This window comes from Purpureocillium lilacinum (assembly GCF_023168085.1).
Source record: "Purpureocillium lilacinum CBS 284.36 DNA, scaffold_3, whole genome shotgun sequence".
NCBI lineage: Eukaryota > Fungi > Ascomycota > Sordariomycetes > Hypocreales > Ophiocordycipitaceae > Purpureocillium > Purpureocillium lilacinum.
The window spans coordinates 5,124,003-5,149,511 of record NW_027072113.1 but is presented as its reverse complement, the minus strand read 5'-3'; the positions used below and the strand labels follow the sequence as shown (position 1 = coordinate 5,149,511).

Below are 25,509 nucleotides of genomic sequence, written 5' to 3'. Positions count from 1 at the left end.
TGTGACGTGCCATCCACGTTTGTCATGTATGACATGTTAATGCAGCGTCATTCGACTCCATGCTATCGCCTCCCAGCAGATCTACGGACTCTGCTTATAAGTCGAGTTGATCCGTACACAAAGGTCCTACAGGTTCCACAAACTAAGCATGCCAGATTGGGACACAACAAGATGAGACGCGATGGGTCCGCAGAAAAAAGTACCGTCACTGAAGATCGTCCCGCCCGACGCAGGAACCTCGACTCCTCCAAATGGCGAAGCTGACTATGGTAGCTAGCCTTCCCGCGCACCATTACGGCGTAACCGTGTCGGAAGGAGCAGGCGAAAAGGCTAACAGGCACAGATCAGTCCAACACATATCATCCCGATCCTCCGTCTCCGGAGGACCCTAACACGCTAGACATTCCTCATACACGGTCGAGAAGCACGTCGGGGAACTTGACCAAGACCGCCTCCACCGACACGAAGTCCAGCGAAAGACATCTCCTTCGTCCCGACGATTCGACCCTTCATGGCGATGTCCCTCCGTCGCCTTCATCCACACTCCAGCTAAATCCACGCGACATTCCCAGCATTGAAGGAAATCCTTTTGCGTTCGGCCCCGATCATCTAGCGAAACTGATAAACCCCAAAAGTCTGACTGCTTTTACCGCTCTTGGGGGTCTCGCGGGGCTTGAAAGAGGCCTGAAAACAGACCGCCATTCGGGCCTGGGGATCGATGAAGGGTGCATATCCGATCCGATTACATTGGAGGAGGCAGTCTCGACTACATCAAGAGGAGCTCCCCATGAACCTTGTCGGCAGGGCCGCTCAGAGCCTGGCCAGCAGGATGGCAAAGGCTCCAATGCGTTCGCAGACAGGAAACGAATCTTTGGCGAAAATGTGCTGCCGGAGCGAAAGTCGAAGTCGTTTCTTCAGCTGGCCTGGATCGCCCTACAAGACCGAGTTCTGATCCTGCTCAGCGTGGCAGCTGTTGTCTCCCTGGCCCTCGGCTTATACCAAACATTCGGACAAACACACCATGAAGGCGCCAAGGTCGAATGGGTGGAAGGCGTTGCCATCATCGTAGCGATCGCCATCGTTGTTCTCGTCGGTGCGCTGAACGACTGGCAAAAGGAACGGCAGTTCCGAGCACTGAACCGGAAGAAGGAAGACCGACTCGTCAAGGTCATCCGCTCAGGCAACCCCATGACTTTGTCCGTTCATGACGTGTTGGTCGGCGACGTAATGCTCATGGAGCCGGGAGACGTTGTCCCCGCTGACGGGGTCTTCATTGACGGGCACAACTTGAGCTGCGACGAATCTTCAGCTACTGGGGAGTCGGACATCGTGAAGAAACGACCCGCCGATGATGTCCTCCAGGAGCTTCTTCACGACAAGGCACCGCGGCTGAGAAAGATGGATCCATTCATCATTTCCGGCGCAAGAGTCCTGGATGGCGTCGGGAAACTTCTCGTTACCGCCGTCGGACAAAACTCTAGCCACGGCAGAACCATGATGTTGCTGAGGGAGGACCCTGGGCTGACCCCTTTGCAGTCTAAGCTGAACGTCTTGGCCGGTGAGTGGCCTCATCCTATGCTCTGTCCATGAGTGCGTCTGGTTCACGCTGATGCGAGCTTGTTTCCTTAGGTTACATCGCGAAACTCGGCAGTGGAGCAGGCTGTTTGCTCTTCGTCGTGCTCCTCATCGAGTTCCTCGCCCGACTACCCGGAAACGACGAATCGCCAGAAGAAAAAGGCCAAAACTTTCTCCAAATTCTCATCACGTCAATTACTATCATTGTCGTGGCCGTTCCAGAAGGCCTACCCCTGGCGGTGACACTGTCATTGGCTTTTGCGACGAGGCGGATGACGCGCGAGAACAATCTGGTCCGCCACCTCCAGTCTTGCGAAACCATGGGCAATGCTACCGTCATTTGCTCGGACAAGACCGGTACCTTGACGGAAAACGTCATGACTGTGGTAGCAGGCGCGCTGGGTAGCAGACCCGCACTGCTTTTCGGACAAGGCGGGGATAGCGCCGGCATCAAGGCAGAAGATCCCAAGAAAGAGGGAGTATCTGGACCGTCAGCAACACATTGCGAAGGACCTGGGCAATCGGCAAACATCCAACTGAATCAACTTACATCAAGGCTTGACAAGAAGTTCCAAAGCCTGTTGAGAGTGAGCATCGCCATCAACACCACCGCATTCGAGGGCAAGGAGGGTGAGAAACAGGCCTTTGTCGGAACGAAAACAGAGACAGCTCTCCTCGATTGGGCCCGTCGATGTTTTGGTCTCGGGCCGGTCTCAGTCGAGCGAGCCAACAGCCATTTACACCAGCTCTTCCCGTTCAACTCCAGCCTCAAGTGCATGGGCGCCGTGGTCCAGATGCCGGAGCAGGACAGTGTCACCCACAGCCAACGGTATCGGTTGTTCGTCAAAGGCGCCCCGGAGATTGTCTTGGCTCAATGTACAGGCGCTCTGGATGACGTGACTGACCATCCCTCTCGCGTGCCATTCTCGGAAACGCAAAAAGAGGATGTCACGCGCACCATTGTTGGCTTCGCTTCGCGATCCTTGCGGACTCTGGCTCTCGCGTATCGCGACTTCAACGGATGGCCACCCAACGCGGGCGAGGGCCCCGGGCCGGAGGCGGAGGCGGAGTCCACTGAGGTCGGGCTCACCGATATCTTCCGCGATATGACCTGGATTGGGGTTGTGGGCATTCAAGACCCCGTGCGACAAGGGGTTCCTGCCGCGATTGAAGATTGTCGGCAGGCATCGGTATCAGTGAAGATGGTTACCGGCGACAACATCGAGACTGCGAGAGCAATTGGCAGGGAATGTGGCATCTTGGCGGATCAACATGATGAGCAAGGCTCGGTCATGGAGGGGCAACAGTTTCGTTGCCTCTCCGACGAAGACAAGGCATCCGTTGCTCAGCGCCTCTGTGTCTTGGCCAGATCCAGTCCAGAAGACAAGCGCATGCTCGTCAAGGTGCTGAAGGACCTCGAGGAGATTGTCGCAGTCACCGGCGACGGAACCAATGATGCGCCAGCGCTGAAGGCGGCCGATGTCGGTTTCTCCATGGGCATCACCGGCACCGAGGTAGCTAAAGAAGCCTCCGATATCATCTTGATGGACGACAACTTTACGTCAATCGTCAAGGCCCTTGGCTGGGGAAGAGCCATCAATGACTCAGTCAAGAAGTTCCTGCAGTTCCAGCTCACCGTCAACATTACCGCCGTCATCATCACATTCGTCACGGCTGTTTCAGACAGTGAAGAGACTTCGGTGCTGAACGCCGTGCAATTGCTGTGGGTGAACCTCATCATGGATACATTTGCGGCCCTGGCGCTCGCGACCGACCCTCCGTCGGAGAGCACCCTCCACCGAAGGCCGGAGCCGCGAGGGGCCTCGCTGATCACTTTGACCATGTGGAAGATGATCCTCGGCCAGTCCATCTATCAACTGATTGTCTGTTTTGTGCTGTGGTTTGCTGGGCCCAGTACTCTTGGCTACCCAGAGAAGCAGCTCCGGACATTGATCTTCAACGTCTTTGTCTTCATGCAGATCTTCAAGCTCATCAACAGCCGGCGCATCGACAACAGACTAAACATCTTTGAAGGACTGCACCGCAACTGGATGTTCATGTTTATGATGGCCATCATGGTCGGCGGCCAGCTGATCATCATTTACGTTGGCGGGGAAGCCTTCGTCGTCGTCCGCCTCACGGGAACGCAGTGGGCCATATCGATCTGCCTCGGCTTCGGGTCAATCCCTATTGGCATTCTAATCAGGCTGTTTCCCGACGCGGTGCTGCGAAAATGCGTCGAAGCATTCAGGCAGTATTGGCCGAGGTGGCTGCGGCTACCCCGCAAGAAGAGACGAGACAAAGTTAAAACTCCCCCTGCAGATGGCGTGGAGCGATACAATGCTGTCTTCTCGGACATTCGGGACGATTTGGACTTCCTCCGCAGGGTCAGAGGCGGCCGCATCCGTGCTCTGAGTGAGGCGCTGGCGAGGTCACCCAAAGCAAAACCATCCGACTTTCGACCTACAGTGCGCTCTGGCAGCAAGACCAGGAGGCGGAGCAGCTCCGCGCGGTCTTCGAACACGACACCAATTTCGCCAATGTTGTCGGCAGTTGGGATGCCTGGCATTGTCTTCGCCAGTGTCGGTGGTCTGTCAGCAGTGAATGAGCGACCCCAGAATCACTAGGTCGCCGCAAGAAAGGGTGGCATCCTTCAAGGTACTGGGTTGTCTAACTTGTCTTGTGGCGGCGCAGTGGCGCAGATCCGGAGCCCGCCGACGGTGGTAATGCTACGTCGGCCGAGAGTGATTGCTGAGTGCCGCGCAATTGAGTAAGCTTATCCATAGATGCCGGCGATCAATAGCCAATTGCAGTGTTGGAACGATGGCGATTACTGTTCGTTCTCGTCAAGGCTATTCCCCCCTGGGGCCATGGACTGGTTCGCGACGCTCGGACACGAGCCAAAGTGAGCTCGTGCTCGGTACCAGGTCCCATTCAAGAAGCTCGTCAATCCCGCGCTTGTTCTTTAGAGCAGGAGAAGTTGCAACACCCGGCGTCAAGTGGATCCCCTGTAGATTGGCGGGGGTCAACGGGCGAAGCCCGTTTCCCCAAAACAGAAAGTTGCAAGTGTCGTGTGTACCATCCGGCGTGGGGCGCCGAGGGCCGGGGGCTTGGCCGTCACGGATCCCGTCCGGCGACCTCGAACGGACGACTTTCTAGGCAAGGGGGCAATATACGAGCATGCAGAGTCCAAGCACAGCAATATGGGGGAGAATGGCGACTAGACGTCACCTGCTCGATTGTTGAAGGTTGCTGAGGATAGGCCACGCTCGAACAACTTGGCCTCCCGCAATCGTTCTAGTTCGTCTCGATTCGCAATCTACGAGCTCTCTAAGTGGCTTGTTACTTGCAAATCAGGAAGCTGGAATACATGTAGGAGCAGACGCAGCTTCACGATAGTGACGCAGGTAGAGTCGAGGAATCTATATAAACTGCCTCTATGTCTGCTTCGCTGTTCAAGTGCACTCAAACCAGCATCCATCGACTGCACCTCGTCAACTCACACAATGGCCATTCTCAAGAACCTCGCAGCTCTGCTGCTGGCCGCTGCTCCCTTTGCCGCTGCCGCTCCTGCCCCGTCCGGCTCTGGCAAGTACATCATCACCCTGAAGAACGGCATCGCCGCCCGTGATGTCGACTCTCACCTCGAGTGGGTCAGCGACATCCACGCTCGCAGCCTTGGCCGCCGCAACCTCGACCTCGCTGGCATCGGCAAGAAGTACGAGATTGGCTCGTTCAACGGATACTCTGGCCACTTCGACGATGCCACCATCGAGGAGATCCGCAACAATGATGAGGTTTGTCTGAGAACTCTACACAGCATAATGCATCGTCTAACTTCCGCAGGTCGCCTACGTTGAAGAGGACCAGGTCTTCACTCTTTATGGGCTGACGACCCAGTCCGGCGCGACTCACGGCCTCGGCACAATTTCCCACCGCAACAAGGGCTCTCGCGACTACATCTACGACAGCAGCGCCGGCCAGGGAGCGTACGCCTATGTTGTCGACAGTGGAGTCAACACTGCCCACGTCGAGTTCGAGGGTCGTGCGTCCAAGGGCTACAACGCGGCTGGTGGCGCTTTCGAGGACACCCTCGGCCACGGCACTCACGTGTCTGGCACTATCGCCTCCAAGAGCTACGGCGTGGCCAAGAAGGCATCGATCATCGACGTCAAGGTTTTCCAGGGCCGTACTGCCGACACCTCCGTGATCCTTGACGGCTACCAGTGGGCTGTCAAGGACATCATCAACAAGAAGCGCCAGGCTCGCTCCGTCATCAACATGTCCCTCGGTAGGTTGTCCTTGTCCCAAACAGTTATCTCCATGCACTGCCTCTAATGCCTTCTATAGGTGGCCCTATCTCCCGTGCCTTCGACGATGCCGTCGAGAGTGCTTTCCGCTCGGGTGTTCTGTCTGTTGTTGCGGCTGGCAACGAGAACCAGGATGCCTCCAACGTCTCGCCCGCCCGTGCCCCCAACGCCCTCACCGTCGGCGCCGTCAACGCCGAATGGGTCGCGTGGTACTGGAACTCCCAGCAGGGCACCAACTACGGACGAGTCGTCGACATCAACGCCCCCGGTGAGGAGGTCCTATCAACCTGGATCGGCTCGACGACTGCCACCAACTCCATCACTGGCACGTCCATGGCCACACCTCACATTGCTGGCCTTGCCATCTACCTCGCTGTTCTTGAGAACATCAACACCCCGGCTGCCTTGACTTCGCGCATCAAGGCTCTTGGCACCAAGGGCAAGATTGACGGCCTCAAGGGCGGTACCGTCAACCTGCTTGCCTATAACGGGAACCAGTAACGACTTCAAAGCTGGCAAAATAAAGGCTGATGCTTCTCCCTTTGCATGCTCATCTGCAACCTCAGCCATGAACTCTGGGTATCTTCATCCAGGTAAATGTTTGCACATATAGTCAATAGTTACGCCTAGACAGAAATGAACCGTGTCAGGCTTTCAAATCCTGCTTATATGGTAACTCTCAGACGATAAGATGACTGGGTGCGCAATATTATGATCGCTTGTGTGTTTACAGCTGCAGAGGGTAGGGACGTTGGCCTTCTTGCTGAGGGGTGCACGACAGCGTTATGGGGCAGTGGCGACGTACACGCAGAGAATTCGGATCAGCGTGCTTATTGTTCCTGGTCAACAAACCACGATGATTCCGTAAAGCATATTTGTTTCCATACATTGGGCTCCCGGATACAGAACGTCGTGAACGAATGCTCTGTTTCTTGGACCCTTAGTGGAGGAAGTCCCCATCAGACAGCTTCATTTCCATCTGAAAATCTGGTTGGAATGAACAATACAGAGCATCCTGTCATGACCGGTCAATATTGATCTCGACGTCTCATAAAACGGCCTGGTTCTTACCGGATCGCTCGTTGCCTCAAAAGTGAATTGAGCTGCCTTGTCCCCAATAATGATCTTTGGCTTGCCAGAGCCCTCTGCTGCCGCGTCTGCGAGCAACTGCACCTCGCAGGATCTCTCCATGAGGGTGTAAAGATAGGCGGCCTCGTCGACCGTCTGTCCTACGGTAAGCAGACCATGGTTCTGGAGAATAAGCCCCTTGCCCTTCTCTCCTAGACACTGGGCGAGCTTTTCGCCTTCTTCTTCAGTAAGAACGACGCCGCCAAACTCTTGATACACTCCATGGGCATCACCATAGAAGTTCAGCGAGTCCTGGTTAATCATCTCAAGCCGCTGGCCAAACGCAGAGTATGCCTTTCCGTACTTGGAGTGCATGTGGCAAGCAGCGTTGATGTGGGCATAGCGCTTGTGTAAGTGCGAATGGATCTGAAACCCGGCCGCGTTCGCGGGCAGGTGAGTCGCACCTCCGACGGCCTCACCACTCTCATTTATAAGAATGAGATCAGAGACTCTCATCAATCCAATTTGAGTACCATAGCTGCAAAATGTTAGCATCTCAAGAGATGATCAGGAATCGAGCCGTACGGGTTGGTCCAGAAGCAGTCATGGTGCTCTACATTTGTAATGAGGAATTAGTCTGAGACTCCAGCCGAGGCAACCCGCTGGCTCACCTGGGTCGCGAAGACTGATATGGCCTGCTAGCCCTTCACTGTATCCCTTCCTAGCAAAAACTCGAAATGCGCCCGCGAGATGCTCCAGCATCCAGCGGCGCTGCAACTCGACGGAGGTAAATGACGGAACACTTTGCAGGGTAACGCCGTGCGACAAGCGCTGAAGGGAAGTCTTTTCTGCTGCAGATGCAGGCTCATCGTCGCGGTGGCGTGACAAGTACACTGGCTCCGGCCCAGCGACTGTTGTGGTAACTGAGGACGTCATTGTATGGTATTTTGCTTACATGGCAAGTACAGGTGCGTTTAATTGATCGGTCATGAAGTAAGGCAGGGCATGCAGTTTTATACCTTATAATTGCATCTCGTTGAACATCTTGCGGGTTTATTTACCCGGTTGGGTTTGTAGTACGACCCCGATCATCATTGGAGTTGCTCCAAGTACGGGGTAGTTTCGAGGCGTTGGTTGGGGTTGGATTGTGATTGATGAGGGGTAGAAAGTAAAACAGCAGCGCTCGCCAGCTCGGCTTCCGAGGGCTCAGCCAACAGCACTGTCGGCGGTGTCTCGTTGGGGATGCTGCTCCTACAGCCAGTCGACGCGCATGTCTTTGCCATGACCAACACAGAAACACGGCCTCACTGCTTGGTAGACCCCAGAAGTAAAAGGACGGTTAACTGCACTGCTTTAATGGATTGCTGATATGTAGAAATATCCGGCGACGAGGTGCTAAACCTACTCTTGAACATCGATCTTTCAATTGTCCCCGTAGAGTGTTGTGCAACGCCGTCCAGAACGGCCCTGGACACGTAAGTGACTGGTTGCGCCGGCCGACGTCTCTCACCACCACACCATGGACGAAAAAGCGCCGGAGCTTCACCAGCTGGAAAGCCAAACCGACAGGCCAGAGGAGGATCTTCCAGCGTACGACGATGCCGAAACCCGCCGGATCCTGCGCAAGGCCGATTGGCGCGTGATTCCGTGCCTCGCCGCCATGTACCTTGTGTCATTCATCGATCGTTCCAACAGTGAGTCTGTAGCTTTAATGGGCGCGCAAGACGCAGCGCTGATCGCATGAGCAGTCGGCAATGCCAAGGTGGCGGGAATGAACAAAGATCTCCATCTCACCGGAATGCAGTACAACATCGCCCTCACGGCCTTCTTCATCCCATACGCGCTGCTCGAAATACCCTGCAATGTTATTCTCAAGCTCACCCGGCCCAGCATATGGATGCCATCAATCATGCTCGCTTGGGGCATTGTCATGACCTTGACGGGGATTGTGAAGGACTTTAAAGGCCTTGTGATTTGCCGTGTGTTTCTCGGCATCACAGAGGTAGATGCACCTGTCCCAAACGCAACGTGCTCGCAGCTCGCTGACAATCAGGTCTACACCAGTCTGGCTTCTTTCCAGGCGCAACATACCTTCTTACCGTTTGGTATCGACGGTATGAGGTGCAGACTCGAATGGTCGTCTTCTACGCCTCAGTGTCTCTCTCCGGCGCTTTCTCCGGGCTCCTTGCCTACGCCATCCAGCACATGGAGGGCATCGCCCACCTGGGAGGGTGGTCATGGTTCGACGCCTGAACTCTCAGCCGTCTGGTGGATCTTTCTAATCATACATAGGATATTCATACTGGAAGGCCTCGCCACCATCGTCATTGCAATTTGCATGTACATTTTCTTGCCCGACGGGCCGGCTACAGCGAAATTTCTCACGCAGGAGGAGAAGCGCTTCATCATCACGCGCCTCGAAACTGAAACGGGCTCCGGCGAGGGTAGAACGACTAACAGCGACAAACTCACTGTGCGTCAAGTGATGGAGGCATTGAAAGAATGGAGGATATACGTCGCAGTGGTAAGTGCAGTCGCCAGCCCAGCACACAGACGCGTTCCGGTACTTGTGGCTCTGACCCCCAACTTATTAGGTGATCTACTGGGGCAACACGGTCGCAGTCTATGCGTGAGGCTCCCCACACTCTGGTAGAGAGGCCATGACTGAGCGTTTACAGTTTCTCGGTAACAATTCCGACCGTCATCCGAGATCTGGGCTACAGCGCAGCGAACGCAGTATGAACCCCTGTATGTTTGATTGACTACAGGGGCAAAACTGACGTCCACAGCAACTCATGACCATCCCTGTCTATGTCTGCGCCATGATTTGTGCCGTGGTGAGCGCCATGTTGTCTGATCGCTACAAGCAAAGATCGAGCTTCATCTTGGGAGCATGCGTCACGGCAGCGCTTGGCCTTCTAGCCTTGATCGCGTCCCCGCATCCCAACTACCCAGGCCTGACGTACGGCTTCTTATTTCTGGCCGCCAGCGGCCTGTACTCCATAATCGTCCCAGCAATCTGCTGGATCGGTATGTCTTGCCGAACCTGATGTCCTGCACCAGAACTAACCTCCACCAGCAAACAACCTTGCTCCTTCCGGGAAGCGCGCGGTCGGTATGGCAATGCTGATTTCGGGAGGCAACCTCGGTGGCATTGTTGGGAGCAACATTTTCTTGGAGAGGGAGGCACCTCACTATTGGTCCGGGTACGGCGTGTGTCTCGCCGTCGTTCTCGCAGCCATTGTCTCGGTGTTGGTCTTGCGATGGAGGTACAAGAAGGACAACACCGCCCGCGACAAGATGACTCTCGCGGAGATCAGGGCCAAGTACACGGACGATGAGCTTGTTCGCCTGGGAGATGCGAGTCCGCTTTGGCGCTATACTCTCTAGGCATCTCATCGAAGAAACCGGCTAGGCGCAAATGGTTTGTGGTCTAAATGACTCTGCGGAGGGTCTTTGACTCCTCACGAGTGATGGGTAAAGCCCTTTTTGCAGATGGGCACGAGAGAATGTTGTGTCATTTCAGCCTCATTGAGATAGCATCGCATCTTTCACAAACCCCGGCTGTCGAGCTTGCTCTGCAAGTGCGCAGCGTACAAATCGACGGCCCTCTCAAACGAGTCCATGAGCTCAAACAAGTGAACACTTCTGAACGACTCGGCCACGAGCCTTATCACTGCATAGGACATCAGCTTGATCGAGTAATCGCTGCAGGTGTCCGCAATTGTGCTCTCGAAAAACGGCGTCTCCCGCAGTACGCCGGCCACGATGCACAGCAAGCGCTGTTCCTCTTCGACTAGCGGGCTTCCCTCCAGGCTCAAGCGTTCCAGCCACTTGCTGAGGAACAAGGCGCACTCCAGGTTGCAAAATCCGTGGACGATGCTCCACATCAGGGTCTGGGTCGAGGCAAAGTACTTGACACCTACTCGCACGGGGATGCTCAGGGCATGTGCGCTTTGGAGGATGGCATCGTACAGACGTGGGGATCGAATGGGGTGCGGCGCATCCTTGAATGCGTTTGCAATCTCGATCGGGTCTCGGGTCTCAAGCTTTCGGCACGGACCGAGGTTGTAGCTCGCGCGAACACAGGCGACGCGAAACAGCGCCGTAGAATTGAAACCGAGTGGCCTAGCCGACGTTATCGGTGGAACCGAGGACTCCTTTGTGGAGGACCAAGCCTGCTGCCAGCGGCACAAGGCCGACTTGACTTTGGTCTCCAAGCCAGCAGGCAATGCCGAGCTTACGTTGTCGACGCCACCGGCGCCGTCAGGTTCGAAGCTGATGCAGGATTCTCGCGCTAGGAAGATCTGTTGAAGAATGCCATGGATCGTCACTAGATTCCCAAAAGCCGAAGTGCCGTGGGAGGAGGATGTGGAAGCATCCGTGTTGAACAAGTCGTGGTAACACTCCCCAACGGTTGCCTCTATGGGAGTCTCATGTTTTCGTATCGCGAGCCACTCCTGCGCCGTGGCAGCAGCCCATTGCGATTCCGGCTGCGGGACTCGAAAGGACCAAACCTCTCTATGCATGAATCGCGGCGGGACATCGTAGATGACTGTGTGCAGGTTGAGCAGGGCGAACGCAATAAGCACAGTCCGGCACCGCTCCTCTCTGTGCACCCACTGGCTCCAGGTCTCGTCAGGCACGGGTTTGCTCTCCTCGAGATATCTTCCTTGTCGCAGATGCTGCGCGATTTGATCCGCCAGCGAGAACGCCGCCGGGAGAAAACTCTCGTGGTTCCAAGTGTACAGCGACATGACAATCAGCATGCTCTGAATGGTCTCGATCGCCAATGGTCGCTGCTGATGTCGCGCAGACATTGCGGAAATAGTGAGGCTGCCTGTTGATGAAGAGGCAGTGCTCGGTATGTCTCCGAAAAGGCTGCTCTGGTCGTGTGTACTTGGCTTTGGCATCGCGCAAGCCGTTGCGCTTGAGTCGTATAACCGAAGCCGTGCATCTATAATACGTTTGGAAGCATGGCCCAACTGCATTGCAGTGTCGCGCTCAAAGCGTTGCTGGGCACCCATGCCGGCAATTGCCAGGACCAACTCCACAGACATCTCATGGATCGCCTTCGTCGGGAAGTGGAGGAATGGCAGGTGTGAGTGGAATCCGGAGTAGCCCTCGATGTACCTGGAGAATGCGTGTTTGCTGGGAAACTGGAAGCCTCGACCCAGCACATGGTCCTCTGCTTTGACCCTGGAGCGAATCTGCTCATATTGCGTTCGGGTTATGTGCCACGAGCTTCTGGATACCCGTGCCGTTGAAGGCGCATCTGTCGTCGTTGACCCGTCAACGTGCAGCTGTTTCGGGATGCTGTCTGCAAAGTCGGGGCCGGTAGATAGGACACGCGAGGCGGGCCTCGCTACTTCATTGCCCCAGAGGGGCGTGTTTGGGTTCGGTTGCGTCTCTGTCATACCAGATGGCACCAGCAGCGGCTCGGACAAAGGGTCCGAGATGCCAAACTGTCCCAGCGTTTGGAAGCCAGCACTAACAAAGGCGTAATCCAGCGTGTCGGGGTGAAAGTCCAGGTCGTCCCACAGCAAATCTAGGAACGACGGGTCCCCTGACAGAAAGAACTCGGGTGTGTTCTGGCATTCAATCAAGGAGTGGTATGTTTCTTGCGTTGACAGTGTGGTTGAAGGCGACACTGCCGTTGTGTCGAAGCGTCTGGTGCGGTCGCCATCACCAGCAGTTCTAGTGGTGGCATTCTCGGTACCCGCAGCATCTTCGGCAACGGTCTCTGGTGCTGCCTGCAGCTCTTGGTGGTCTGCGGGCGACTCGATGGTCTTGATGTGCCGCGATAGTAGATCCCTGACGTTTGTTAGTCCCGAAGTAACTGATCGCTCTTCCCGGGACAACGACCTTCGAGAGAAGCTCTTGCCGCATTTGCAGACATGCGGCTTCTCGTGTGTGTCTGCCAATGCATCAGACGTGTCAGGAGCAAGCACGGTTTGGGCAAGACGAACGAGTTCTTTCATGCCGGCGAAGATGCTCCGTTCTCGCAAAATTCCGATGGCAATACTTGCATGGCGGGACCTTTCGTTTGGGTCTCATCTCGAGAGGTTCGGGTTAGGATGCTCCTCATGAGTGTTCACCTTGACTGCCAGCGCTGTCCCAGGGCAGAACTCTGTTGGCGCTGCGGCGGACAGTTGCCCGTCCAAGATGCGGGGTCGTCATGACCAGGTCCAGCCGCTGGCTGTGCCCGTTGGCAAACCACTGAAGCTGCTGTGACACGTCCGGCCATTTCGACGAGGCATGCCATTGCATGTGCCCATGGAGCCTCTGTGAAGCTATGATGATGTACCAGTACTGAGATTACTTAAGGCCATCAACGTCTGCGTCAACGTCTTTTTTCTTTCCACGATCAGTGAGACTGCACCCGCGCTCGCACTGCATTGACGAACGTTACACTACGTGTCCTGAAGTCGCAGGCTGGTAGTACGGTAGAGGCACTCGTGCAACGTGAACCTGGTGCTCACATCCCAATTGTCGATAGAGATAGTTCTCATGGTAGTCAGCGGTGGCATTGTATTCAGAGTAACTTAGAAGTACAATCGGCGTACATTGCTTGCCACTGCCGAAATTGTCTGCGCTGAAAGCAAAATGAGCAGATATCGGTTCTGCACTCTCTTGCCCGCGGCCCTCGCATTGATCGTAGCCGCAACTCCATCTGCAATGCTCCGGACCATGCATATCCCAACCGATGGCGAGGCTCCATCCGTCCTAGTGGAATATCTGGAGGGAATGAGCATCATACCCATTCTGAACGATGTACCGCGAGAGCGCACTCTGAGGGGCCGCGTGGGATGTCGATTGCCCACGTGCAGCCTGTTACATGCACTTCGTATGTACATTGTTTACAGCGTCTCATTCGTCTGGGCACGGAGTGGCCACGTGCTTCGTGTGTCTGATGCAACTCACCTCGCACGGGTTAGTAATGGCGATATTGCCAGTTGGCTTGAAGGGAGCATCTTGGCTATATTGCCCGACGCATATGCTGTGCCGGGCGGCATGCCAACGAAAGGACCTGGCTTGGTCAGTACTTACATGGAGTGGCCAACGGCTCCAGCCCGAGCCGCGTGGCAAGCGGGGTTCGCAGCGACCACAGCAAGGGATCCTTGGAGCCAGCGGCATCCAGCCTGGTTTCTACCCCGCATGTCGAACTGCCTGCCATGTCATTGCCCGACTCGGGGGTGCGGGTATTGCCCCAAGTAGCCTAAATGGCAGTGGTCCCCATGAGCAAGCCGTACATTATACCGACCTTAAAGATCGAGGTCATGTCGTCTATGCAGAACCAGGCGGCAGTATGGAAGTCGGCAGCCGCGGTTGAAGCAGGGTCGGCCGCGTTGAGAAGATCCAGTCATGGCCAGGGTGCCGAGTGTGCTGAGCACGCGGTGCTGCTTGTCCTTCCCAGAAGTGACGGGCGGGGTGAAAGCCGATTGTGGTTGTACCAAATGAGCGGGGTGTAATCGACGCGCCGCTTCGACTTGCCGTCGGCTCTTCAGGTTATGGGAAAATCTTGTTGTGTATGTCGGAGTCTTCATGTACAAGGCGCTTGCCAGAGAATGACTGCGGCCTGACTGATGTCCCAACCCCGTGGCCCGATATACGCATTAGGCATAACCGGCATGAGAAGCGGCACGAGAAGCGGCACGAGAAGCGGCACGAGAAGCGGCACGAGAAGCGGCGCTTATATGAGAGACGGGGAGTGCGCCCGTTCGCGGTTCCAGGAACAGTGAGACAACATAACCCAGGAGTAGCGAGCCCAATGAAACGACGCGTCTTGCAGCATCAAGACACCACTCTACTCTAATCTTGGTCTATTCCGTGCAAGAAACCGCTAGCATCCCCATCATTGTTGTCAAATGTAGTACCGTACAACACCCTCCATCAACCTCCTGGCCGTACGCGATACCTCGCAGCTCTCAATGTCGCCGTCCCTCCCCACCACGACACCCACAGTGACCTGTCCCCTGCCATGTGCAATCACAGCTTCAGTCCCGTAGCCTTCACCCCCAGCGACAAGATCATCGGCCTTTAGTTCAGGCGCAGGGTTTCGCGTCGACAGCTCGGCAGCCACCGTGCCCGGAACGTTGAGCGCTGCGGCTATACAGACGGCGCCCGTCAATTGCAAACTCGGGTGCGGCCTGCCCATGGAATAGGCTTGTACCCAAACGTCCGATGCGGTCTTGCCGCCCGAGGCCTTGGGGTAGATGAGCGCGATCTTGGGCGTGCCCTTTGTCTTGGCCGCGGCTTCGACAGTGGCAGCTAAGCCCATGGCCACAGCACCCTCGCGCCGGATCGCTTCCACCAACATGTCCTTGTGATCTGGCCAGGAACAAGATGATAGCGGGCCCGAAATAGACGCCGCGTCGACCAACACAAATGGGTTGGCGGCGTCCACGAGTGTCACGCGGACCTCGAAGCGACCAAACTCGCCGAGCGCAGGCGGAGCACTCACAGTCAACGTTTCCTGCTTTCGTCCTGAAGGAAACAGTCTGCCCGTGACGCTCCCTGCCGGGTCGATGAAGGCTACCTTGACCTCACTTCCAGTGGAATTCACCCCCGGAATGGCAAAGTCGCCGTCCTCCAGGAAGGACCCGTTCTCGTCGACGGCCAGCGTTTCAATGACCTTCCGGCAAGTATTGGTGTTGAAGATTCTGACGTCAACCTACGTCTTATTAGCCACTATTGCTGTATGGACAGTCTTCAAACGCCGACGTTATACCTCGTCTTTCCCGGCTACCGGCCTCACCAGTCCCTCTTGAACCGCAAAGGGTCCGACGCCAGAAACAATGTTGCCGCAGTTGCCGGTAAAGTCAACAGACTCTTTTCCCACCTCAACCTGAACAAACGTAAAGTCGACGTCGATTCCCGGGCGGTTCGAAGGGGAGATGACCGCCACTTTGGACGTTGTCGACGTGCCGCCACCGATGCCGTCGATTTGCCGCGGGTCGGCGCCTTGAGATCCGAGCGCAGAAATGAGATGCGGCGCCCAATCACTCTGCTGGTCCGGAAGATCCTTTCGATGTATGAAGAGTCCTTTTGATGTTCCTGCTCTCATTAGCACAGATGGCAGTGTCCGGCACGTCCGTCGCGGGTGCGCAAGACCGAGAATCGCCATGTCGGATGGTTGGGACCAGCCGCGGGTAAGCTGCTGCTCAGTGCCGTGACACGTTGAGAGTCTCCGGTGGAATCTGCAAGCGTTCTTCAATATTTGACCTGACCGGCTTGCCAGAGATGCTAATGGCATTGAGTTGAAGACTTTGTTGCTCTCAGTCTGCTCCTGTCGGGACTCGAAGCAAATGTGAGCACATGCTCCGACGGACGCCCTTTTGCCCGCATCCAGAGCCGCCCATCAGAAAGTACATGAACTTTGGTATCATGCCTGATGCAGTGTATACACCGTACATGATACGGCTTGGCAATGATGCGCCCTCTATTGTTGACACGAGTGTGGCGAATGCTTCCACGGGAAGGCCTCGATGCCTTCCCGCGGGAAAGGGCCACCCACCTCACCACCCCGTGAAGGCCATGTTTCCCAATGACGCACTGTTAAACCCGAAAATTGGGTCTTCCAGCAAACCGGGTTCGTTGTTTGGGGGCCGCCAGCTCTGCTGCCATGGATAGCTAGTGATGCTGTTGTATCCGGTATCTGGAACAGGCAGGGAGGTCGGAGGCAGACCAGTATGTGGCTCGTACTGACTCGGAGATGGCCCGAGGTCCGGCTCTTCAACTCCCGCCGAAGCCGGCTGCTGCGCCAACCACGGGGCCATGGGCAACTGGTTGGCCTCTGTCGTTGCATAACGGGTTCCATGAGCATCGCTCTCCTGGAGGAAGCTTTGTATGATCCCATCGACGTCAACCCACTCAGACGCCGGCGAGCTCGCCACTCCGTTGCGCGCCACAGGTACAGCAGACTCTACGGCATTTTGCTGTTCAACATTGCTTTCCATCTCAGAGCCTGGAGGTACCTCGGGTCGACTTTCGCATTCGTCGTCTGAGTCTACCGCCTGACGACTCGCGCTACCGGCCTGATCCATCTCGAGTGCGTCGCCGGGAATAGTGGCAATGACAACTCCAAGCTTTTTCATAAGGCTTTGCACAATCAGCGTGGCTTTTCTCACTGCCGGGTTCGTCTTCTGGTTGATCTGAAATACGGCTAGGCATGTCGCCAGATTGCTGTACGCTGTCGACTCGTGGCCGCGCTTGGCGGCAATGCGGGAATGTATCGTCGCCGCGACGTAGGTGGCATATGAGATGAGATACGGCGCTGGCTGGACAGAAAATGCGAAGTGGTACGCGCGCAAGAGCAGTACGATGCTGGAGGCTGCCGAAGCGCACTTCATGAAGGACTCGACCGATATAGATCGAGAAGTGCTGTACAGATGGCCGTCGGCCACAAAAGGGCGGTGCAGCAGGATAACGAGTACATGGTACATGGCACTGCCCTGTCAGCGGTGGCACAATCGACGAAGCTTTTGACTTACTGCAAGCTGAATACGTGCGGCGGCGGAAAGGCCTTTGCGTCCGACGGTGGCCTACTCGGGTCAAACTGCAGGTGAACAGGTAGAGAGCTCTTCCAAGCGCAGAGTCTACGCTGGAGCCTACCAAGCATGGTTGACAGTTCTGTCGGAGTTTGTGAGGAACTGCGCTCGGTGTAAATGCAACTCAGAATGTCACTCATGACTAGTGATAGCTTGCAGAGAAACGTGAAGGTCGATATACTGTACGCGGGCGAGCCGGGATAATCGGTCGCAGCGGTAGAATACGCAAAGGGCTGCCAGTGCTCGAGCTCCTCATAACTGTCGAGGAACTTGATGGGCACGAGCGCGTCGTTTTCCTTGAGGCTGACGGGACGACCCTGATAGAGGCTTTGAACCTTGTCCACCACTAGATGCAGTGTGAGCACCTGCTTTCACCACATACAGACCTCAAACATGCTCACCAAATGCGCCCCAGAATACTCGCCGGCGAATCTCGAGATCCTCGTCGGAGAAGCGACCCGTCGTGGACAGGTCCACGTGCATCCCCAGATCGATAAGCATTCGGAAAGCCAGCCCCGAATACAGCCAGGCAGCACTACGCTCGTCGCCGAGCGCAAACAGCGAGTTCGTCATTACGAGCAGGGCCTGAATGGTCGTGACATCGCTCCGGTCCAGCGAGCCGCCCAGCAGCTCCCTCACGCGCTCGCGGAAGCGCCAACCCGCCGTGCGCACGTCGTCCGCGTCGCGACGCACCTCTAGGCGGGGAGAGAATTTACTGGCCCCAAAGTAGATTGCATTGAGAAGGAGCTTGGAAAAGTATGGCCCGTTGCACGCCATGTCACGCATAAAGGCCGGACGGTGGGTCAGCAGAAAGGAATGGTGCTGGCGGTTCCAGTGCAGCGACAGAAGATGCATCCCCAGCTCGGGCTCAACACCGTCGAAGTCGAGCTTTCCCTCGCGATACTTTAGCTCTTCCATTTGGCCTGTAGACGCTCTCAGTCACGATGCTGATCGGACAAGGCGTGTCATCGGTGGCATTGGAGCAAGATGCACGCAAGACAGGAACTCTCGGCTTACACTGACGGACCGCCTCGGCGACAAGACCACGCTCCACCCATTCGTCAGACATCCGGGGCCGGCAGTCACTGCCTGCAGGGCGGTCCGGTGGGTTGCTGTCCTCGAAGAGAGTGCTCGTGCGACCGTGATAGCTAGAGACGCCGTTCGCCGAGACGAGAATCCTGGCGACCCGAACCTCTTCAGCGGTCGGTCCCTGCGATTGCTCCTGCGATGCAGGCTTCAACGCCTTGGCTGCACCGGCAGTAACTGCCGGATTGCAAACCTGTCGCGCACGCGGCGCATCATCTTCACTACTGCCGTCCCGGCTGATGGCTGCATGACGAACCCGGTGCTCATCCTGTGGTACGGATGGACTGGCCGATCGAGCGGCCTGCAATGCCTTGTGGGATGCGCTACCCTGCCTCAACCTGCTCTTGGTACGGAGGTGCCGCTCCCTGCCGGCGACCTTTGCCGTGTCGGAGATGGGCTCGTATATGCACTGCTGGCCATAGGTGGTGCAATTTGCGCAGACAGGACGCTCGTTGTTGCATTTGATCTACTCGCACTGTCAGACTGCCAATTGATAGAAGGATTCGCTTGAAGCATTGGAGGATGAGCTGCGTGGCACAGCGGGCCTCCATGTTGGGTGTTGTGCGAGGGTGCTAAACAGTACCTTGCGGCGGCGACAGAAGGAGCAGGCCTCCACTGCTCGGCGCTGGAAATGCGGACGTGGAGAACGGCTGGACGGCCTGTGCGGAGCAGGCATGATGTTCGTCAAAGACCCATGTAGACAAGAGAAGTTTCAATCGTGTCGAACTGTCTCGCCCAAACGATGCAGCGGGAAGGGTTTGGGAGAACGATGCCGCGGGAGTTGGCAGATGCTGATGGTTACTCACTGTCAAGTCCGTCTTCCCGCGGGAAGGACGTGCCCACAGAGTCACGCTACTGCCATACGGTTGGCCGCTTGGCATGCAGACCCCCTTCCCCCCTCCTCTGTGGGCCCCGGTTGGAGATGCGTGTAAGTCCTGGGATGGCCACAGTCACGCACCAGTGAGGATGCGCGGACATGTTCAACGCGAGATTGCTGTACCGTACTGCACTGTATCATCACGAGGCACCATACGGCGTGTTTTGGGGACACCATCCCATCTATCGCGCAACAAAGGCGGCAGTCTCTTCTTGCTGTCTGATTCGCGCCGCTCCGTGCCATGTTTGCTTCACAGTCACCCGACACCAGACATTGTCACCGCATGAGGCATACGAATTATAAACATGAATACAGTGGAATCTCATCATCGAACCGTGCGCTCGAGTCGTCGGGTACTCTCATTCCAGCTCGTCGGAGCCGAAGATGGTTGCGCTGACATGGAACCTGTGGCCCAACATGACAAGACCAGCACTGCAAGACTTGAAGCCGCCCACCGCCGTGCAGGATTTTGGTAAACTAGGTTGATGAATGATACCAGTGCGCGGGAAGCTAGCCAAGATGCAACGACGGCAGGTTGTGTATCGAAGCACTCCAACTCTCGGCCACGGTCCGTTGGTCGCCGCCTTGGCACCAGACCGGTCCAGCGCTGTCTGTGCGAACAACGTCGAGTCCCCAGGGCAGTACTGAATTGTATCCATCCTCCATCCCTTCCAGAAGCGCAGAAGAATGCCGGCTCCTCATTTTCAAGCCTCTCACCTCTCGGCCACACTCCGACGTTCGGAGACGCACACGCATCCCGCGGGAGCGCATCCAGCCCACCCAGCCATCTTCATCCCGGCCGTGAACAATCCGTGCGCTCGACCAGGATGAGTGAGCGTTCAGAAGGATTGGTGGACCGCGACGATGTCAATCGGGCCAACATGCGGGGGAAGAGTGTGCTCGACGGCTGCGCTGTGCATGCACGTTGTGTGACCAGCACGATGAGTTTAGTTCGTTGGTTGCAGGCACCGTTGGTGTTGCATGATGAATCGAAGGGGTCCTCGTGCGAGGTTATATAGAAACTGGCTCTCGACGAAAGCTTCCCGGTGTGTGAGGCCATTGCTGGCGATATACTCAAAGGGTATCGACAGGACAAGCATCCGTCACCTCATCGAGCATTGACTACTCCCCATCGCCCGCTCCAACATTATACAGCATACCCAGCAGCCTCACGACGAACCCATCGCCATGCCACCGCCCAACACCACCGCCCCGGCCTCCCCAGGCATCGGCGCAGACCTTACCGACGAAAAGGCCGAAGCGCAGCGCATCGAAAACTACATTCCCCCGGGGTACACGACGCCGCGCGACATCCAAGACCGCTTCCCCACGCTGCGGGACCTCTCGGACGACGAAATGGCCGCGCTCAACGACCGCGTGCTGCGGCGCATTGACTGGCACATGCTGCCCTGCGTCTCGTTCATGTACCTCTTGAACTACCTCGACCGCATCAACGTGTCCAACGCGCGCCTCGCCGGCCTGCAAAAGGACCTCGGCATGAGCGACACCGTCTGGAGCGTGGGCATCTCCATGTTCTACGTGGGCTATGTGATTGGCATGATCCCCGGGAACATGCTCATGGCCAGGTCGAATCCGAGGTACTTTATGCCGGCGGTGATGCTGCTGTGGAGTATCGGCACCGTGTGCATGCCCGCGATGAAGAGGTCAGTTATTAGGAGTGCCAGTGTGAACCACCCCAAAAGAGGGTGAGATGGTCGCTTACAGAAGTGACAGCGGTGCCGGCTTTGCGGTCGCGAGGTTCTTCATCGGCCTGACTGAAGCACCCTTCTTTCCATCCCTCACTTTGCGTAAGTCATGAAACTCAACCACTTTCTCCCAGTTACACACACTCTCTTTCTCCCACTTACACACACTCTCTTTCTTCCACTTACACACACTCTCTTTCGCCCTCTCGAAAAGGCAATCCGTCTCACTAACGCCTGCCAAAGTCACCTCCTCCTGGTACACCAAGGAAGAGTCCCCCATGCGCATGGCCATCTGGCACGCCGGCAACACAATCTCCAACATCATCTCGTCCTTCCTCGCGGCCGGCATCCTCGAGCACATGAACCACGTCGCGGGCCTGCGCTCCTGGCAGTGGTTCTTCGTCATCGAGGGCGTCGCGTCGGTGCTCGTCGCCGTGGCTTCCTACTTTTCGCTGCCCGAGTGGCCGTCCAACACGCGGTTTCTAAACGAGCAGGAGCGCGAGATGGCGCAGTACCGCGTCCTCGTGTCCAATGGCGGCATCGATGAGGAGCAGGGCGGCATCTGGACGGGCGTCTGGGCCGCCGTCAAGGACCCGTATACGTGGCTGTTTACGCTCATGCACTTTGCGCTCGTCACGGCTCAGAGCTTCAAGGACTTTTTGCCCTCGGTACGTTTTCAACTCCTCTCACCTCCTCTATGCTCTCTGTCCTCTAGTTTCTACCCGCTCTCTCTCTCGAAGAGGGGCAGGCGGATGCCTCACCCCTGGCACTCTTATGGCTACTGATCGACCGCTTGCGTGGTGGACCAGATCATCGAGACATTCGGCTACAGCAAACTCATCACGTACCTCATCCAAGCGCCCCCCTACGCCATCGCCTACGCCTTCGCCTGTCTCGTCGCCCTATCCTGCGGCCGCCGCCAGGAATCCACCTGGCACATCACCATCCCCATCGTGTTCGCCGCCGCGGGCGCCTCCATGATGATGGGCACGCTCAACGTCGGCGCGCGCTACTTCGGCCTCGTGCTGCTCATCAGCGGCACCTACAGCGGGCTCAACCTGCAGCTCTCGTGGGAGACGACCGTGGTGCCGGCGCCGCGCGCGAAAAAGGCCGCGCTCATCGCCATCGCAGACAGCATCAGCCAGACGAGCCACTGGTTCAGCCCCTACTTTTACCCCAAGAAGCAGGCGCCGTACTATCGCATGGGTGGCGGGCTGGTCATCATGGGGTGTGCGCTCGTGGTGGTTTGCTGCTTCGCTGTGAGGTGGAGGTCGGTGAGGCTCAACAGGAAGCTCGACGAGAGGGAAGGATTGAGGCCGGGCTCGGAAGAAGAAAGGGGGTGGAGATATCGCTATTAGATTTGATGGCAAGAATGAGGTGGCTTCGAGCCTCTTGCATGAAATGGTAGAAACATGTGGTGTTACTCGCCTTGCTCTCGAATTGGCACATGCCAAGACTCTCCCATGCTCACCTCTTTGCGCATCGTCCCATGTCTTGTACAAACACACCGCAATGCTGGACTCAACCATCAAATCAGCTACTTGCTCGCTCACAGCTTCGACGCCTCATGCAAGAACCGCGACGGCACAGGCACCCACACGGCGCGTATATACTCGGCAAACCCCTTGCCCAAGCTGTCGAGCAGCTTGGAGCTACTCACCCCCCGCCCCAGCGGGCCATACACGACAAAGTGCACAGCGAATATGCCCGGCATCTCAACGCGCTCGACGTGGTACCACGGCTTCCAGTCTTCGCGCATCAGCTCGCGCAGGCGGTCGCGCGTCATGAAGCTGCGCAGCCAGGCCCAGCGCTCGGGGGTATGCACAAACAGGCCTAGGTTCACGTTGCCGCCCTTGTCGCCGGAGCGGCCGAGCACCACGTCGCCGAGGGGCCGCATCGTCTTGGGCCCAAAGGACGTCAGGGGCGCGGGGTCCGTCGCGTCGTAGCTCTCGCGCGGGGCGAGCGGTTCGGTGACGGCCGGCGCGGGGATGGCGATCCGGCGTGGCGGCGACTTGTCCCGCGGGCTGGGCAGCAGGGTGACGGCCTCGTCGAGCTCCGTCTGCGGTACCACCGCCGGGTAGTAGCCCAGGAACGGCCGGGGTTGGACTGTGCGGAAGTCGAGCGAGCAGTGCATGCCTGTGGAAACAGGGTCAGTATGTCAGGTCTCTGGTGTGCGAAACGATGTCGATGAAGATGCCGCGGGCAGGGGTTGAAGGCTCATCTCAATGAGGAGGCTACGTACCCGGAAAGTGAGCCATGAAGCAAAAGTTCCACGCGCCAGCCACGGCGCTCACCGCTGCCTTGTCCCGCGCCTGGGCAAAGATGCGCATGTACGTGGTCGCCGACAGCTGGGAGCTCGGGTTCTCGGCGGACGTGCCGACGCGCTGAAAGTCGAGCACGTCGAGGGCATCGAGGGCACCCCATTCGGCCAGCCGATGGCGCACCTGGGCCTCCTGGACATCCCACTTGTGCTTTGTGGCGAGACCCGTCGCGTTAATGAGAATCTCGAGCTGCCAGCCGGCGCGGTAGAAGACGGCAAGCTTGGTCGTCGGCGGCGGAGGATGGCCGCGGACGCCCCAGACACGGACGCGGTTTCGCGATGACCCCGGCTCAGCCTCGACACGAATACCCGAAATGTCGGCCTTGACGTCGCTGTTGAGGTATATGTTTCCCTGCAGCTCATACAGCAGCTGGCAGCGCACAGTGTCCTCGGTGACGAAGCCGCCGAGGCGATCATGCTTTGTGACGACGCATGTGCCGTCGGGGCCGACCTCCGCGATTGGCAAGCCCAGATCGACAAAGGCGTCGACGGGGTGGCGGTCCGCGCCAGCAAAGTTGGCGCCCGTGACGTAGGTCGAGCACTCGATGAGGTGGCCTGCGATGAGCGCACCGGCGAGCTCGTCAAGACGGTCGGGCGCCCAGCCATACCACCACGCGGCGGCGGCGATGACGGGCGAGGCGTCGGCGACACGGCCACAGATGACGATGTCGGCGCCCTCATCCAGGGCGCACTTGACGGCACGGTAGCCCAGATAGGCGTTGGCGGCGACGACGGGCATGCCCTCCGGGTCGGAGAGGAAGGCGAGCGCGTCGTCGGCGAGTGTCACCTGGGGGTTGTCCGCGTCGAGATGCCGCAGCGCAGACGACGGCTTGCCATCCTTTTGCGCGCCAAGGAGTGCGCCAATCTTGGGCATGAGATTATCGCCGTCCACATAAGCGACGCGGAGGGCGAGGCCCTTGTCGGTGATCTGGGCCGGTGAATGCGAGTTCATGCCAGCGTACGAGCACAATGGAAGGGGTCATGGAACATACCATGTCGCGGACCTTGTCCGCCAGGCCGGCGGGGTTGAGGGAGCCGCCATTGACAATGACCTTGATACGCTTCTCAGCGACCAGGTCGAGGGACATTTGGATGCCGGCCAGGGCGGTGGGCACCCAGCCGGGCTCAGCGGCGTCGTGCATCTTGAGGGCATCGCTAGCGAGGGTAGCCTCTGCGACGTCGGTGGTGGTGAGCCGAGACGAGCGTTGATGATGAGCAACGGGGACGGCGGCCACTCACCCGCGAGGTAGTCACCGGTGATGACATCGACAGGTCCGTACGCGGCCTGGTTGTACATGTGTACACCGGGGTCAGCTGCGTGCGAGCAGTCAGTCAGTTGGACGCATATCCCTGACAGACAGATGTTTATGTGCAGGGGGTTGAGGCGACGAACTGACGGCGCCAGAGCAGTTGGCGATGCGGATGGGCCGCTGCGCCGCCGCGAAAGGCGTCATAGCAGGTGCCATGGCGGGCGACGAGGCAGAGGATCGGACGATATACGTTGGTTGCCAGGGACGAGAGCCGGTGGTGGTGCAGTGTCGTTATGTTCTGGTCAATCCAATACCAGTGGAAGAGTGGGATGTCATTGCTGGTGACCTCAACGGCAGTAACCTGCGCCGAGTACACTGATGGAAGTGCAACGCGGTGACTGTTATGGAAAGTCTGGAGCCTCGGGACGGTTGGCTGGCAAGGGGGGGGGGTTGTTGGTCGTTGGGCGGCGGGCGCTGGAGATCTGCGGGGTGAAGGTTGGAGAGCCGAGGCAGATTGAAGAGGGGCGGACAACGGGATCAATGCATCGATTAAAGGCTGTCTGTGGCACGAGCACGGTGACAAATGCAACCTCGTGCATCGGGAACAACATCAATTGCCTGGTACCTCAGGTATTCCTCCACCTCAGTATCTACCGATGCCGAAAGCCAAGGCACCTGCAGAGGGGCGTTTAACGGGCTCTCGGGCGGGCAGCCTCCTGCCATGGATACCTACGTAGGACTCGGGAGGTTGCGCGTGCTGAGGACCA

At 57.4% G+C, this 25,509-nt stretch overlaps 8 protein-coding genes across 8 annotated transcripts; 4 read left to right on the top strand and 4 right to left on the bottom strand.

Moving 5' to 3' along the window:
* Positions 1-251: 251 nt before the first annotated feature.
* Positions 252-4,202, top strand: PLICBS_005133 (plasma membrane calcium; the record flags this gene model as incomplete). The annotated part of the gene is made up of 3 exons (XM_065600657.1): positions 252-269; positions 805-1,558; positions 1,630-4,202. The coding sequence occupies 3 exons, from the start codon at positions 252-254 to the stop codon at positions 4,200-4,202; spliced, it is 3,345 nt and encodes a 1,114-aa protein (XP_065456729.1).
* Positions 4,203-5,081: 879 nt separating this feature from the next.
* On the top strand, positions 5,082-6,386 carry PLICBS_005132 (basic amino-acid permease; the record flags this gene model as incomplete). Its single annotated transcript, XM_018325462.2, has 3 exons — positions 5,082-5,372; positions 5,422-5,866; positions 5,926-6,386. 3 exons carry the CDS (start codon positions 5,082-5,084, stop codon positions 6,384-6,386), a joined length of 1,197 nt encoding a protein of 398 aa, XP_018175214.1.
* A 439-nt stretch (positions 6,387-6,825) lies between these two features.
* Positions 6,826-7,328, bottom strand: PLICBS_005131 (uncharacterized protein; the record flags this gene model as incomplete). The annotated part of the gene is made up of 2 exons (XM_018325463.2): positions 6,826-6,900; positions 6,957-7,328. 2 exons carry the CDS (start codon positions 7,326-7,328, stop codon positions 6,826-6,828), a joined length of 447 nt encoding a protein of 148 aa, XP_018175215.2.
* Positions 7,329-8,472: 1,144 nt separating this feature from the next.
* PLICBS_005130 (uncharacterized protein) lies at positions 8,473-10,343 on the top strand (the record flags this gene model as incomplete). The annotated part of the gene is made up of 8 exons (XM_018325464.2): positions 8,473-8,647; positions 8,702-8,955; positions 9,018-9,193; positions 9,246-9,477; positions 9,548-9,582; positions 9,632-9,689; positions 9,743-9,983; positions 10,033-10,343. 8 exons carry the CDS (start codon positions 8,473-8,475, stop codon positions 10,341-10,343), a joined length of 1,482 nt encoding a protein of 493 aa, XP_018175216.2.
* A 161-nt stretch (positions 10,344-10,504) lies between these two features.
* On the bottom strand, positions 10,505-12,934 carry PLICBS_005129 (uncharacterized protein; the record flags this gene model as incomplete). The annotated part of the gene is made up of 1 exon (XM_065600656.1): positions 10,505-12,934. One exon carries the CDS (start codon positions 12,932-12,934, stop codon positions 10,505-10,507), a length of 2,430 nt encoding a protein of 809 aa, XP_065456728.1.
* Positions 12,935-14,817: 1,883 nt separating this feature from the next.
* Positions 14,818-18,572, bottom strand: PLICBS_005128 (uncharacterized protein; the record flags this gene model as incomplete). Its single annotated transcript, XM_065600655.1, has 6 exons — positions 14,818-15,627; positions 15,712-15,998; positions 16,987-17,402; positions 17,447-17,849; positions 17,905-18,426; positions 18,521-18,572. The coding sequence occupies 6 exons, from the start codon at positions 18,570-18,572 to the stop codon at positions 14,818-14,820; spliced, it is 2,490 nt and encodes an 829-aa protein (XP_065456727.1).
* A 2,082-nt stretch (positions 18,573-20,654) lies between these two features.
* PLICBS_005127 (uncharacterized protein) lies at positions 20,655-22,530 on the top strand (the record flags this gene model as incomplete). The annotated part of the gene is made up of 4 exons (XM_018325465.2): positions 20,655-21,130; positions 21,201-21,274; positions 21,416-21,840; positions 21,982-22,530. The coding sequence occupies 4 exons, from the start codon at positions 20,655-20,657 to the stop codon at positions 22,528-22,530; spliced, it is 1,524 nt and encodes a 507-aa protein (XP_018175217.2).
* Positions 22,531-22,721: 191 nt separating this feature from the next.
* PLICBS_005126 (uncharacterized protein) lies at positions 22,722-24,958 on the bottom strand (the record flags this gene model as incomplete). The annotated part of the gene is made up of 5 exons (XM_018325466.2): positions 22,722-23,308; positions 23,415-24,420; positions 24,485-24,663; positions 24,732-24,806; positions 24,886-24,958. 5 exons carry the CDS (start codon positions 24,956-24,958, stop codon positions 22,722-22,724), a joined length of 1,920 nt encoding a protein of 639 aa, XP_018175218.1.
* Between the last annotated feature and the right edge of the window lie 551 nt (positions 24,959-25,509).